Source organism: Saccostrea cucullata, unplaced genomic scaffold, assembly GCF_032062105.1.
Source record: "Saccostrea cucullata isolate Sc308-1 unplaced genomic scaffold, CSIRO_AGI_Scuc_v1 ctg305, whole genome shotgun sequence".
In the NCBI taxonomy this organism is placed as follows: domain Eukaryota; kingdom Metazoa; phylum Mollusca; class Bivalvia; order Ostreida; family Ostreidae; genus Saccostrea; species Saccostrea cuccullata.
In genome coordinates, this window is record NW_026938238.1 from 574,449 (window position 1) to 590,472 (window position 16,024).

Consider the following 16,024-nt stretch of genomic DNA (forward strand, 5'->3'; position numbering starts at 1 on the left):
AAATTTATTTTTAATATATAAATAAAAAAAATATATTATATACTTTAGAAAATAAAGCATATTATACGAATGTTTTTATTTTTAATTTTTTAATTTTTTTTTTTGAATTGGCCATAACTTTTGAATGAGAAAAGAAAGGGCTGTTACAACGCACTTTGAAATTTTTTTTCAAAGTTCGTAAAATTTGGGACCAAGTTAACGCACTTTGAAAAAATAATATTTCTTTTCAAAGTGCGTTAATACCGACCATATCAACGCACTTTGAAAAAAAATATGTGCAAGGTATAATGTTTTTCAGAGAGATTATCAGAGAATCAGATGGTGACATATGATATCTGACACCAGTTTAGCAAAATGAACATTATTATTATTAATTTTTTTGACAATGAACATAAAAGGACTTTCAGTTTGAAAAGAACTAAAATTACTAAGGACTTCCTTATACTTTTTTTCTGTATTTATAATTTTCTAATTTTTTTTCAAATATGACCATTAGGGGTACGAGAAATGCCACTATATGGGTTTCAAGTTTTATATATGTGCTCATTGAAAATAATTTTCCCGCGCAACATCATGGTCTTTTTATAGTTACTTTGGCCTTTTTTATACAGTTATTTGAATAGTATTAAGAGGTACGAAAAATATTTCTTATGCATTTTATACATTCATTTTTATTTTTATTCTATTCAATTTTGTAAAGCTACTTTGGCCAAAGAATAGTCAGTTGGTTAGATCAGCTATATGGCTCTGGAGCCTCTCTTATTTAAAATAAAAGTGTGCATTATAATTATTCTTTTTTCAGGAAAGCTTAAAGACCTTTTTTTTTACCGTACGGTTACCTGAGGTGGGGGAGTGGTCTAGGTAACGGTGGTATTATTTACCTGGAGACTCCCAATACTCAAGATGTCAAAAATCTGTGTACACCTGCTCTATTGTCATTTTCATATTTGTAATACGCTCAGTAAGATATCCAGAAATCCTTTCTCCTACTTAAACATTAAGAAATAATTTGAAAAAATGAATATCAGCCATTTTGAATCACCATTTTGACTTATAACTTACAGCTGCACCATCATTCAGTTGTAGAATAGTGAGATGCAGAGGAAAAAACAGAAATCTGCAGTGTATGGATATCTGCAAAGTAAAAACCTGAACAAAGCAGAATATAGAAACAATAGACAAATAAATCAGAGAAAATTCGAATTAAATGTAGAAACGACTAAATTTTCTGAGTTAAAGTAATAATAGTAACAATCTTTTAATCATTTTCATAGTTGCATTACACTCAGTGAAATAATTCACACATTATTTCTCTGCTTTGAACGACATTAAGAGAAAATTAGAAAAATTGGATGTCCGCCATTTTGACCTTTTTAACGCCATTTTCAAGAAGGCCAGCTTATTTTTTCGGATTCAGCATACTCGAAATAGCTTAAAAAACTATGCAGGATCAAATAATAATTAATATTTGCCGTTAGAAGTAATTTCTAGCCCTCTTTTTTACAAATCTGGACCAGACTATGTCCCAAATTTAACACATTTTGAAAAAAAGTGCGTTAATTTTGTCCCAATTTTAACGCACTTTTAAAAAAATTTCCATAGTGCGTAATTTTTTCAAAGTGCGTTGCCACAAATGTTAGGCTTTCACATTTCACATGTATATTATCTTTGACAATACCTTTCTAAATACATTATGATTTTTGACCCCGTGACCTTGAATCTTGACGTTTTACCTATTTCTAAAAAAAATATTTTGTCCTTAAAGAAGAGATCAAGCTTTCATATCTGACATGTGTATTAGGCATACTCGTGACAAAATATAAGATTTCTAACCCCTTGACCTTCATGTTTGACCTAATTTTTAAAAAATCGACTTTGGTTAAAACTTTTGAATGACATAAAACATTCATATTAATTTGACAAAATATGCCACATTTAATGACAAGTTAATCTCAACGAGATGTCGTAGGGACTAAAAATTTTGGTTTGACGTCCACTAGGACCGACATTTTTAGTCCCTACGACATCTCGCTGAGATTAAATGACATTTTGCAATACAGATCTAGACACTAAAAGTTACTAGTTTCGCTTGACACGATTTATTTGGATCAAAGGGCAAATTGATAAATTAGATAAATACGGATTTGTGGATAAAGTTCTTGATTGACTGAGTAAATTGTATACACAAAAATTAAATTTCCTATACTGGTATTCTCGGTCGAGAGACCAACAGAAAAAGCCTTTCCTGAGCGCTGTTTTATAGGCTCTTCTTCTGTGTATACTTACATTTTATCTCAGTACAGTATAGCTAGAATAAAATTCAAATCTTGACGGTCAACGAACTAGATATCGTCTCACAGCGAGTTTCTGTCATCTGTTCTCACAATTATATCATCTCATCTCAGCGTTACGAATTACGAACATCTCATCTCACATTAAGTTACGAACATCTCATATAAGAGTAAGTTAGGAACACCTCATCTCAAAGTAAGTATAACTAACATCTCATCTCAGAGTAAGTTACTGTAACATCTCATCTCAGAGCACGTTACTAACATCTCATCACAGAGCAAGTTACTAGCATCTCATCTTAGAGCAAGTTACTAACATCTCATCTCAGAGCAAGTTACTATCATCTCATCTCAGAGCAAGTTACTAACATCTCATCTCAGAGTAAGTTACTAACATCTCATCTCAGAGTACATTACTAGCATCTCATCTCAGAGTAAGTGAATAACATCACATCACAGAGTTAGTTACTGATATCACATCTCAGAGCAAGTTACTAACATCACATCTCAGAGTAAGTGATTAACATTTGATCTCAGTGCAAGTTACTTACATCACATCTCAGAGTAAGTTACTAACATCTCATCTCAGAGTAAGTTACTATTATCACATCTCATCTCAGAATAAGCGACTTACATCTCATCTCAGAGTAAATTACTAATGTCTCATCTCAGAGTAAGTGACTACCATCTCTCAGAGTAAGTTACTCACATATCATCTCAGAGTGAATTACTTCACATCTCAGAGTAAGTTACTCAATCAATCATCATCGCAGAGTAAGTTACTAACGTCTCATCTCAGAGTAAATTACTAACATCTGATCTCAGAGTAAGTAATTTAAAACATCTCATCTCAGAGTAAATTACTCACATCTCATCGCAGAGTAAAGTCCTAACGTCTCATCTCAGAGTAAATTACTAACATCTGATCTCAGAGTAACTAATTAACATTTCATCTCAGAGCAAGTTACTATCATCTCATCTCAGAGCAAGTTACTAAATTTCATCTCAGAGTAAATTACAAATATCTCATCTCACAGAGAATAATGTCATAATTTACTATAATCTTACAGATACAATTATATCATCTCACAGTGAGCTACTGTCATCTCATCTCACATCGAGTAACTGTCATATAATCTTATATACATGTACTTACTTTGATCATTTCTTACAGATACTGTCATTGTATCTCACAGTGAGTAAAGTCATATCGATTTACAGTTATTATCACCTAATCTTATAGTGAATAACTGACATCTCATTTTACAGCTATTATCATCTCATCTCACAGCGAGTTACTGTCAGTTCACCTTACAGTTACTGTCATCTCATCTCATGAGTTACTAGCACATAATCTAACAGTAACTAGCTCTGCTGTTCTTTAGATCATACTCTCCTCTTAGGGAAAGTTTTTTGTAAGGCATTTATTAGCAAAATCTCGATTCCGCTAAGTTCTTTTGGGAAGAAAAGCTATTCGCAGAGATGCTGTCTGGAAGTACGTGCATAGGTTTAAGATAAATGACATCAATATTGTGACATAATTTTCGAGTGATTTTCACCATCTTCGCTATCCAAGGCTTTCAGTTAACACCAGGCAAGGGTTTTTGGACCACTCCGCTTACTATTATATAAACCAAAGGGTTTATGGGGTAAATCCTTGGCTAGCGAAGATGGATTTTCAAAAACCATCAATAATACTATTTTAAACTAGTATTAAGATTAATTATGGTTATATTTTGTTTTAAAATTCTAGAGTGTGATACTATATCAAAGCTCACGTGTTTTTACCTTATATGTGTTAATCTCAAATGTATCAACATGTTAATCAATCTAAAAGGGTTTTATAAAAATAAAAATCGTAATATTGACTTGAAATTAATGCTGCATCTATAGATTTATAAATTTTTCATGGAAGTTCAGGGATCAACAAGATGAGCGAAAATGCTCCTGGCGCTTGTGTCTTAGCATCAGAGGAATTCTTCATTCGGAGGAGAATGACTTGATTTGTCCCTCTGTTGTCAATGCATCTTTGAAAGATTATTGAAGTAAAACATTTAAATCTGACACGACATGTAGTATAGTATTCGTGTATAAAACACAAGTGATACAATTTACAAAAGCAATTAAAGAAAGGGTAATCAGACCTGGACCATTCCATTGATTTTAATATACTTTATTAAGCATTTCTATCGATTTAACTTTAAATTGGTCCTTGAGTCAACACTTTTAAATGAAGCAGTAATGCTGGCTTTTGATTGTGTATACTTTAAAACTTTACATGGACCGATCTTTAAATTACTAGAAAGTTGACACTGCGGTTTAACTCTGTGTGGATCAATTTTCTTTATTTCCGTGGGTTGTCTAAGACAACATGGTCACAGGGGGACACTCAAGTGAAGTTTCTGGAGTTTATTGAAATACCAGGACTACATTCAAACACGTTCAACTGAATGGTGAGAGGGAAAACAGATTTCTCGTCTCCCGGAAATAGAGAGTTATTCAAACACTGCATCTTTGCGAAGTGAGTACGTTACTATTGACTTGGTATTCGAATGACAATGTATATAAATAAGGAAACCATTATGTCGTTTATTCGTTATACAGAGTTATTTGTATATGCCTATGTCATTATCCACTGTCTCAGAGATAAATGTTCCATAAAAAATAAATTGCTGTTGACGAATTTCTAAATTGGAACTTTACGTATGAAATCATTGTTTAGAAATTTCCCGAGGCCAAACCTGTCTACGAAATGAATTACTTGATACATAAAATATACACTAACCACAAACTAAGAACAGCGATCAAAGAGATGAAAATTTAAGCTAAAAGTTTCCTTTTAGAAATTGTCTTTTAATAAAAACGAACTGTTTCAATTTAGGTCCCTCTATATAACAGATTAATCTCATGTGTTCAGTACGCTGCATTCAAACCATTGTCAGCAGTGAGCGTTATTTTCCACTTTATATTTAGGAACAATTTAGTCCCTCAATCTTTGGTGATAAAATCAAGAGACAGTGACGTCTTGGTTGTACTATAAGCAAGGTGTCACTTGTGCAGATTTTGTGTAAAGTGTACGGGGTAACTTTTCTTTAAATGGATAGTAACATGCCGTGATTGTGTCTTTAAAGCAATTATTATTGAAATAACACATGAAAAAGGGGTATATTTAAAAGTTTGCTTGTAAATAAATGCAACGTTCGTTAAAGAGGTTTAATGTTTTTTTTCCCTTTGTACGAGATGGTAGAATCATAACAAGAAACTGCAAGCTCTAGCATTTTTTTGTTTCAAAATAATAGGCAACATTGCTTTTCACCCATTTTAGCTGAACAAACATAATTGGTGAAATGCAATGACGATCCGGAAATGAAAAACAGAAGAGAGTCACGTGTTTCTCTGGTTTCTATGGACCGGAAGTACAGCATCATCTCCAATGCGAGTCTGTGAGTATCTACTTTGTGTAAGAGTACAGAATGCTTTCTACTTCACTTAGCTATAATACAATTCAGTGATGTTTTGAAAACGTGTAAAGATCCCTTTTATTTAGACATAAATTACAGTGACTTTGGTACATGTAACAGTCTGCAGTCTTCTAAGTGGATAGACTGCATGTTCTTATCTTCATTAAATAAAGAGAACATGTATTTGTAAGCGTTTATCTTCTGAATTCCATACAATATACGTTTCATGTGAGCGATTATTTTGCTTTGGGTAGGGGAAAGGTTTCTGTTAAGGCCATCTTTAAAAAAATGTTTGTCTGCCCTCTCCCGACCAACTGACTTAAAAGGACACGACACAAAACTTTTTTAAACCTCCATCAAACGGTTTTTGCCTTCTTTTTATTCCCTGTCAATATGTATGTTGAAATATGTATGTTGAAATAACATAAAATAACACTTTTTCATGGTAGTGTGACACTTCCTTTTTTTGTACAGAGTTTAATGTAAGACTCTCTGTTTTAACCATGGCAATTCAGGGTTGGATTTGTTCATTTATAACATTGCCACACTAGAACCTTTGGTGCCTTGGGTGAAGTAACATGACAATCATGTTTGGTGCCTTGGGAATCTTGATAAGTGAGACAAAACGAATTGTGCTACTATATATTCTTAAGGAATATTATTATGTAAATTTTCGCGAATACACTGTCTCGCGTAATTACGCGAAAATAAAGTTCTCGCGAATAAAAAGTGATTTACAGTACGTCATGAAAATCTTGAAGAACGGACCGAAAGTCGTTTCCATGATACCTTATTACCATCAGTGTATTTTGGCCTTATCATTACAAGATAGTTTACGCAGAGATATATAACGTAAGATTTACTGTCAATAAAATCCTTCTGGGGATAATATATTCCGCTTAATTTATTAAATAGAGGGGAATTCAAATCAGATCCATCATACACTGCTTTCAATTAATCCGATTCACTTTGTATGTTTACTAAGCAGTAGTCCTGGTAAACTTCAATATATAACAATCAATAAATAAATATCAAATTAATGAGAAGAATAAAATTGTATGAAAGCGAGAGCAATTTGTCATTGGATATAGTGCGAAAAAAAGTACTTAGCCTTAGTTTACTTGCGATCGCGTACGTACAGCACCAAAAAAATTGAAGCAAAATACTAGTACTATACAGGATTCCGTACATTCACTATATGAATACTAGTATAATATTTTGCTGTTTTCATAACTATCAGCTTGTAATCTTGCCTATTTAATACCAAATTAAGATAAATTATACAGTCGTCAGAAGAGTGGCTTGAGATGTTTGTCACCTTCATTTGTAAAGCTCCTTAAAGTGGACACAGTTACTATAGAGAGAAGCCAAGGCCGTACTCAGCAACGTATACAGGAAAAACATTTACCCAACTAATTTTAAAAGCAAGAGTTCCACAAATATTTCTGTCTGGCAATTTCAAGTTGTTTGACTATGGATTACTCGAGCTGGGAGAGATGTATAAAATTATTAGTCTCTATAGTTATTACGAGTAATATTTTTAGACGATAAATATTAGATATTTGTAATTGCTAAATGTGTTTGCAGAAGTGACTAGTGTTGAGCTAACAAGACTTTAAGTTAAAAATGGGAGGTCTTTAATCAAATAACTGAGTACATACCTCCAGTTCATATTAAGGTCACGGCTCCTTTTAATTTTAATTGAGAATTTTTTAATGATTTGCATTGAGGTAACAAATAAGTGTAAAAAAAAATTATCAAAGGAAAGTTGAGAGGCTGCAGTAATTGTTTTTCTATACATAAGTAGAAAGCGCACTCCCTCAAGGAAACCATCTTAATTGCTAACGATCATTTTGTGAATTTCTCACAATATTAAACTTTTTTTAAATTTCTTTAGTTTGTCAATGTTAATGAGTTTGATCCATTTACAAAGCAGATTTTGCCCATTTTGAAGCAATATATTTCTCTCATGCACTTTTTAGCTCTGCTGTCGAAGGTGTTTTTTTTATATATATATATATATATATATATATATATATATATATATATATATATATATATATATATATATATATATATATATATATATATATATATATATATATATATATATATATTTGATATAAACAACGCTAATAAAATAAAATTATTTCAATTCAAAATTATTCAGAATGTTGCAATTTTACAGGTTTCTTTATTAACACAACAAAAAAGAAGGACTTGCAAAACAAGATGACCCGTGTTCAGCCAAATCTGTACAATTCGCCAACTGCCCATTTATATAGACCATTTAAATTTTTCTCTTTTTGCATATCAGTTAATCAGCACACTTTACATATATAGTTTGGAAATTTTACATATCCTGTACCCAGATATAATATAACTAATAAAAAGTTAGCTTTACACCAAAATTTAAAACCAATTCATTGTAAATACCCTGAGATTAATAAGAGAGAGACCTTGTTGAATTTTCGAATTTTTCAATAATTATTATTTTATCATGTTTATTGGAGTTACCATAACACATGTAGCACTCGAACACGTGCTTACTCGGTGTTTATGTAGACCGTCAATTTGATTGGCTATTATATTTATGAAATACCTACAGGTATTCGAATAAACCATTTGACCGATTTTTTCCTTTCTACAGAAATGGGCGTGTCATTGTAGACAATAGCTGATGGTTCCAGTACGGAAAATTTTACCACTTCAACGCGCTTAAGAGCCTGTTGTTGCGATTTTTCCCAATTTGATAGAGTTTAACACTAAATTTGTCATAAATGGGTTTTCTGAGTTTACGGAAATGCAAAAAGGTTAACGTTTCCAATGTTGCAAATGCCTTATATTTTCTTGATACAACAAATACTTTTTGTGGAGATTTATATTGATTTTGATGCTAACATTGTCCAAAGGTAATATAAAATTTAGAATGACCCGATGGCAAAGATATTGCTTTGGTGGATACAGAATCTATCATGTTTCGTGATTGGCTAGTTCACACGACTAACAAGTACAAATGAAGCATCCCGGGGAAGCTTTTTGTAAAGGTTTGTTAGTATCTTTCTTCTTTTCAACAGGATTTAATAAGTATGATTTTTACATTACATGTGTGGCTAGCGAAGATGAGGAAATTCGAATAAGATACTTGGATAGCGAAAATCAGAGTATTCGAATCGGACACTTGGCCAGCGAAGATACCAAGTATAGACACAATTACTTCAAGCGCAGTGATAAGCACTTGGCCAAGTTTTATAAATTTTAATCTATAATCCGCTGCATTTTATTCACATGAATTGTATTTCATATAAATTTTTGATGAATGTACCACCCACGAAACAACAAATATTTTATGCCCCAAACAAACGAGACAATGTGCTTGCTGACGGTTTGGATGACGTGCACTTTTGCGTTTTCAGAGATGATATCTATTGCACTATCTGGTGTATCGCCTCTCTGTCTGTATGACGATGGCGAAGATGTCCTGATACTAATCCGAGCCTAGATTATCTCAAGTGTTGATCAGTTAACTCGTGTCTACTGATCAAGGTGACATGGTACCATACAAGGAAAGTTTGTAATGCAGAAATAAATTAGGGTCTTATATTTACATTTGATTCTCGGGATATCTACATTTAAAAAATACCCAAGTTATTTTCATTTGAGAAATATGACAAATGGAACGGTATTTTTCAAGATGACTTCTACATTTACATTTACCTTGGAACAGTCAATGAATAAGACTCGACTCTCCGATCTTTGAAGTTGACATTTCTGTTACAAATGCTCTCCCGTCTTTCTTTGGTGACTTTATGGTAACATAATGAATACATAAACATTGATTATAATTAATGCGTATTGATTACCTTTAATCATGACAAAGTCAGTTTGGGACAAAGTAGCTTTAATTATGTAGTTCCCCAGTGAGAATCAACTCGACTCCCCTGCCATTATACCTGTTGATTCTTGCCTTAGTTCTGTTAAAGGAATAATTTGTTAATGAAGTTAAAAGCCTTGTTGAGAATGTGTAGGAAAACGGTATGACAGCTCTTGATTCTTGTAGAATAAGATACAATTTCCTGAAGGAGGCAATAAAATAGTCCTGCAATATATTTTAGGTTGTTGTGTTGTCGATAGGCAACAGGGGATCATGATAAAGACCAGAAATTGTATTTATTGTTTTACATTGAATTAAAATCCGTGGGGGCATTTAATCGGGTGTATTTATATTCTTCCACTGAACCTTTTCTGAGATAATACAGACCACGGGTAGATCGGGAGACAATACAGCGACCTCATCACAACCGTTTAGAGGGCGCTTATTGGATAATACTGGAGAGGGTATTTGGATTTCTTATAAACTCTGCAGTGGAAAAGTCCCGAGGGAGACCAGAAAATCTCATTTTTTAACAATGGGGTATCTGCCGTGAAGATGGAGTATTTTGCACTAAATAGCGGTTTCGTGTGTTGTTGCTAAGGATTTTTGAAGGTTGTGAAATATTTTATTACGTTTAAGGAATAGTTGAAAATTACCTGCGAAAAAAAGAAAGAAAACAAATCCGAAGAATAAATTGACGAAGAAACTTTTACTGAAGGAGATTTGATTATTTAATTGCTCCATCAGTTGGTCACAATTAAGAAAACAATGTTTAATTTATCCTTACTTAAGCAGGGGACCGCACGCTGTGCTGTTAATTATTAATCGTTGAAGGTACCTTGCTTTGGCCGGTGAATACTTTCTCATAATTCCGCTTTCTTTACCTGGATGGAGTGATTGTGTGGGCTTGTCCCCTGGGATTGATAGAAAATTTATGGGAATATGGAATTCGGAAATCCAGAAAGTGTTAATTCTAGTCGGAATGCTACACCAAAGGAAGCGATGTCCAAACAGCCGGGATCGAGTCAGGGTGGGTTAAGGTTTGTCCAGAGTGACAGCGCCATCACTAACGGGGTGGAGAAACAGGGGGACCGAAAGGAAAAGTTCACAGGAAGGTCCACCCTCCCGAATTCTTTTGGGTAAGTCAAACCACCCTAATTTTGCTTCTATAGGTCTTATACATCCCCTTTTAATTTGGAGTGAACATCTTTCATTTGAGGAAAACTTTTGCGATCCTTCCTTTCATATCCTTTGAAAATAATTTTAGTGTGATTTGTGTTATTATTAAAAAAAATATTTTGATCGAGCAAAAACGATAGATTTTATGGAGTTTGTCAACAAAGAAATGTTTGGTATAAACGGACCTCATATCCGTATACATAAACAATGTGTGGAAGTTAACATGTTCTAAACGTAGAGATCGTATTTAACCACGGATAATCCCCGACTTTACAATTTGATGTAACCGCTCTTTTATATAAAAATTAGGAATCATGTAAGACAGTAAGGCGGATAGGTTTTATCGACCAATCTGAGAACAAAACAAAATATAAATATCTGAAATACATGAAAAGCTTTCAGAAGGGTCAAACTAGTTTGCACATATAATCTCCAAATGTTCTATAGTGACCGTCAAAGAAAATTACATGCATCTACTTTAACGAAAAAGACTGAATAAATTCTCTAAAGGTCCGTAAACTTTGTATTTTTATTTCATTTTTCCCTGAGATAAAAGGGTAGGTCTAAGTTGGAGGGAGCAGCTGTCTGTCATTGTAATCTGTGTAGGATTAGGGACGAAGGCATCAATGTCGTAAAACAGGCTCTAATCAGTCTGATTTCGGTGTTAACAATAGGTGTCTGTTTAGCTGTGTATTTAGTATTTACATCAAATAATGCCCAGATATCCACTATCCATTGTGTTTTAAAGTGACGTCAAATATTTATATGCAGAACAACAACTTTAATTATTTACGATGTACCTGAAACTGTTAAAAAGAAAAATTCTACATAATACAAATGAGGGATCAACCATCCTGCAGAACTGTAAGCACATAAATCTGTTAGTTATGGCTTTGCCCTGACACTATTGAGTTGATTTGGGCCCATTCTTAGGACACATTGTTGACAAAGTCTTGGAAAAATATCGGTAAAACGGCAAGGAATGTGATTGTATCAAATCAAATGTAACCAGCAAATGGCGGGTTTCCGGGCTATGTCGGAGGAATGGTCCAGTATTGGAAAATCTTAGGGGATCTTAATCAATTGGCACTTGAAGCTGAGATGATAAGAACAGCCATAAACAGCCCCGTTCTGACTAAATAATTCAGTCTCGGAAGTCCAGCCAGGATACCCCGAGTAACAGTACAGACTGCTGACTCAATTAATGAATAGCTAGCATTGTAGAAACCGAGTGCTTATAATGTGTGAATTAATGGCTACATAAAAGGACAAGAAATAATTGTACATCTGAAGATAATACCATATTTATAAAATCTAACACAGACCATGATGTGAAACTTTTCTGATATCGTAATTGCCCTGTTATAATGTAGGTAAAATAAAGAATAAAACGTATTTTAAATGTGATATAGATTTAAATGTAAAAATCTCTAAGACAAAGAAAATGATTTCTTGGCAAGAATTTCCTTGTTGGCCTAAATAAGGTGTGAAAGTGAAACGGTCGGGCATGTGGAAGACAGCGTCGCGTAGTTCTGCTTTAGAGCTGCATTCTGAAGAGGGTCTTTCGTCACGCCAATGAAATGCAAACAGATTACAGATTATTAAAGAACGATTTGACAGTTTACTTCTCTTCTACAAATATTTGTAGATATTTGAAGGCTTAAAACAGAAACTTGAGGGGTCGTCCGAGTGCCCGATCTAACTCCCCCTGACAGCACTGAGTCTTTGTTCAATCACAGAATGAACACCGTAGTAATTATACCCATATCCTTTCTTAATATTTAGTGATGACACCCCCACAAAAAAAATTGTATTCATACGCAAAATTTTATAAATTTCAAAGAAATTGGTCCTAGAAAGTTTAGCAAACGGGTCTGCGGCGTGTGTGTTTTATTTTCTGATGTTTTATAATCCCCTAGAAGTAGATACATGTATTCCTACACCCACTTTCAGTCTCTGAGATGTAATAGGATTCTTATAATGCAACCAAAGATTCCGGAAATATTATCTGAAAATGCAAAAATTTATTTTCGGGGGAAATAATAAACTTTTGTATAACTCAAAATCTCAAATATTGAACATTTCCCCCTCACTTGGTAAAATCAGATAAATAGTACTAATGACGTCTACAAATATGTAAACGTATTTTAATAAATAGATTTAAAATATGTATTTAATCGGATTTGGAACTTGCGGAAATGTCAAAATATTGGTCAATGAACTTGATATCTTCTTCGCGTTGTCTCCAATAAAAGGTTATTTTCTTCCCATATCCCCGGAGATTTGTTTTGACACCAAGAAAACATTTAGATCTAAATCTTTAGCACTGGACATCCAGAGACTCAGGAAACGATTAAAAATACTTAGGTTTTGCGCATGGCACATGCTGAAATTGAACATTTTCTTAATTTTTTTGTTTTGTCGTTTTTTTTGGGGGGGAGGATGGGGGTGGGTGGTGTACTTCTAAGTTTTAATTTTGAACTTTTGTGATACTCGAGTTTTTTTTCTTTTTAAGTCATTTTTTTTTTAGATATTAAAGGAACATTTTTATTGATTAGGTCAAATGAGAGGGTTAAAAAGTACCCTCATAATCCCAGATTAGTAATTACCGGAGTGGTTAATCCAAGGGTTAAGGAAATATATCGCCATTTTGCTGGTCGAATGTCTGTTGTTCAAAATTCATTCAGAAAGTTATCCATGTAATCAAGGGAATTGTCAAATTGTCAAGCACTGTGTGTCGCCTTAGTCTCTAGCTGCAACCACTGTCGTGTCATCATGTAAACAATCAACTGAACATGGAAAGATCCAAAAGGAAAAATCCTGATATCAACAAAGGATCACAGTCGCCAAGGACCGCTCCAAAGTCCCCCTTAAAACAACCCACAGAAAACACCCCAAGAAATCCAACCGAACGCGATGCAACTGAAAGATCGACTTCCGGTAGATCCAGAAGGGGGAGCGGACTGAATGTCATCAACGAAACAAATGGTGGTCCGGAGGAGGAGACAGATGACGGAACGGCTACGCCCATGTCCCTCCGAAGCGTGGATCTACGGTCAGTTACCGGAAGTCCTCTGGGCGGGACCACTAGCAGACGATCATCTCAGTCGTCCATGACACCTCGCAATGACTCCAGGATCAGGACAGAATCCATAACACCACGTGAAAGTCGACAGGGAAAACTGAAAGTAAAACAAGTTCAGTGTGCCTGGTAAGCGCTGTGCACATGGTTTCTTCTAAGTAGTTGTATAATGCATTTTATACAGCATGTTTATGGTCACATCAAGAGCATATATATATTTCAATTCCAAGTGCATATATTGGAGGAATGAGAGATATGTATATGCTGTGTATTGCTTTTATGCCACTTTATATTAGTTTGTTAGATGCCTTTCATAACCTTATTGGTGATAAATCTGACTTTAATACTATAAAACAAATAAACTTGAGTGTAAAGTCATTCCTATGTGGGCATTTACGGAGAAACCTATCGCTATAGTCCCAATAGCATGTCCCTGTGTAAAATGGAAATCATTTAAAATTGGAGATAAGAGTCTTTTCATTCTCCAAAGGCAGTCAACATTAATCTTATTCATATGTACAACTTTTTGATTTGGTCCACACAACGGAAACATTCCGACTTTAGGTTGGTTCCATTGATGGTCTGACTCCGTTAACTGTTTTTTCTCCTACGAGCATAGTTTTTTTTTTTTGTTTGGGAACTTTTTGGATTGCGCAGCACAATGACGTAATGTGGGATTTGACGGTTATTGAGCCGGAGGATTCGCCCCGAGAGTGTTCCTACTCCGTTCTGTCTGATTATGAAGACGAAAGGTAGGCAAAGTGTACACTAGGTATACACTAGTGTTAAACGAAAAGCCAGGAATTTAGTCTGAATAGCGATAATGTTTCAGTTTCCAATGGTTTTAGACGTATTACTTTGAACTCGTAATAAAGAAGGTAAAATTGGCGTTATAAATTGAATTTGTTATTGGAGAAAAGGTGATTGGCTTTGTTAATTTGAGTGCATTTCATTAAACAGCTGGTAAATGGACTTCCCAAACTGGAAACTTTGTTATGCTGAGAATGTTAAGGCACTTATTCATTAGAAGGTCCTTCAGATATCGTAAAGAGCATTATTCTGCGACAACTTTTTAGATTCGTAAACTTGATAACCCTCTAACTTAGTCTAAGCTCCCACATGGGGGACACTCCCCTCCTAGACAGGCGGCATTTATAAAATCTTTAAATTAAAAAAATGTAACTGAGCTCGTGGAAATAAACAAAAACTTGGCTATAGGAAGATTTTTTGGGGAAAATACCACCGTGAAATGACTTTTTTTTTTCAAATCAATTAGGTCTATATATATGTCGAAATCAAATCCTCAATCTCTCACTATTTTAAAGAGCGTATAACAACTTCGAGCTACAACACAGTGGAACGATAACTCTGGCTAAGATAGCCTCAGCATCATCGGAACTCTTCTGTGTTGGAGGGAAATAAATAGCGGCGCAAATTCTTGAAAGCAAGATGCTGAGTTCAAAATGATTTTTTTTATATGATTACTTTTGCGATTAAGTGCAGAAGTGTCGCTTCTGATATGAGCCAATGGCATTTGGATATTGAAAGGTAAAATACCACCTTCCCGGAAAACAATTCACATTAGTCGTGGACATCATTGTTGTCAGGTTTCGTAAAGCCAATAGTCTAGACAAAGTAGACAAAAAAGTCGAACAATGTAGGTTATGTATTGTCGGAAATAGAAAACTCATTAAATACAAAGTGGCCAAAATGTAAGCATATAATAGATAATCAAAACCAAAGGAGTGAAAGGACTAAGCAAAGACCCCCACCCTATTCTCTTTAGAGAAGTGGACATGGATGTAGGCGAAAGCCTGTCCACTTCTCTAAAGAGAATACCCCCACCCCACCCCGTGCGAAAATATGGTATTTAAATACCCAATAAACCATGCAGAATTTTGGGGGAGTTCTTTAATTCTTTTGTATCGTTTTGCGCTGAATCGGGAAAAACTGCTTTTCTCAATTTCTGTTAGATATCATCAGATTATACAAAAAGACATGCATCAAATAACTGTTTTCCAATGATTGAATATTTGAGAAAAAAAATTAAATGCAAGCAATCATGTTCTTAATCATGTTAATCAGTGCTTTTAAAATAAAGATAATGAATAGATGGGATTCAGATTTTCTAAACCTA

General features: G+C 34.1%; 1 protein-coding gene across 4 annotated transcripts in view; it reads left to right on the top strand.

Annotated features, from left to right (window-relative positions):
• Positions 1-4,636: 4,636 nt before the first annotated feature.
• The window catches only part of LOC134249696 (kinesin-like protein KIF12), a 44,926-nt gene continuing 33,538 nt past the window's right edge, over positions 4,637-16,024 (top strand). Inside the window, exons 1-2 of one of the 4 annotated variants that reach the window (XM_062732032.1) lie at positions 4,637-4,812; positions 5,617-5,734. In XM_062732032.1, coding sequence (XP_062588016.1) covers positions 5,658-5,734 — 77 coding nt within the window. In that variant the 5' untranslated portion in view covers positions 4,637-4,812; positions 5,617-5,657. Of the gene's footprint in view, positions 4,813-5,616; positions 5,735-10,026; positions 10,766-14,617; positions 14,640-15,306; positions 15,436-16,024 lie in introns of those variants that run through there. The other 3 variants (XM_062732031.1, XM_062732034.1, XM_062732033.1) reach the window with 3 other exon arrangements.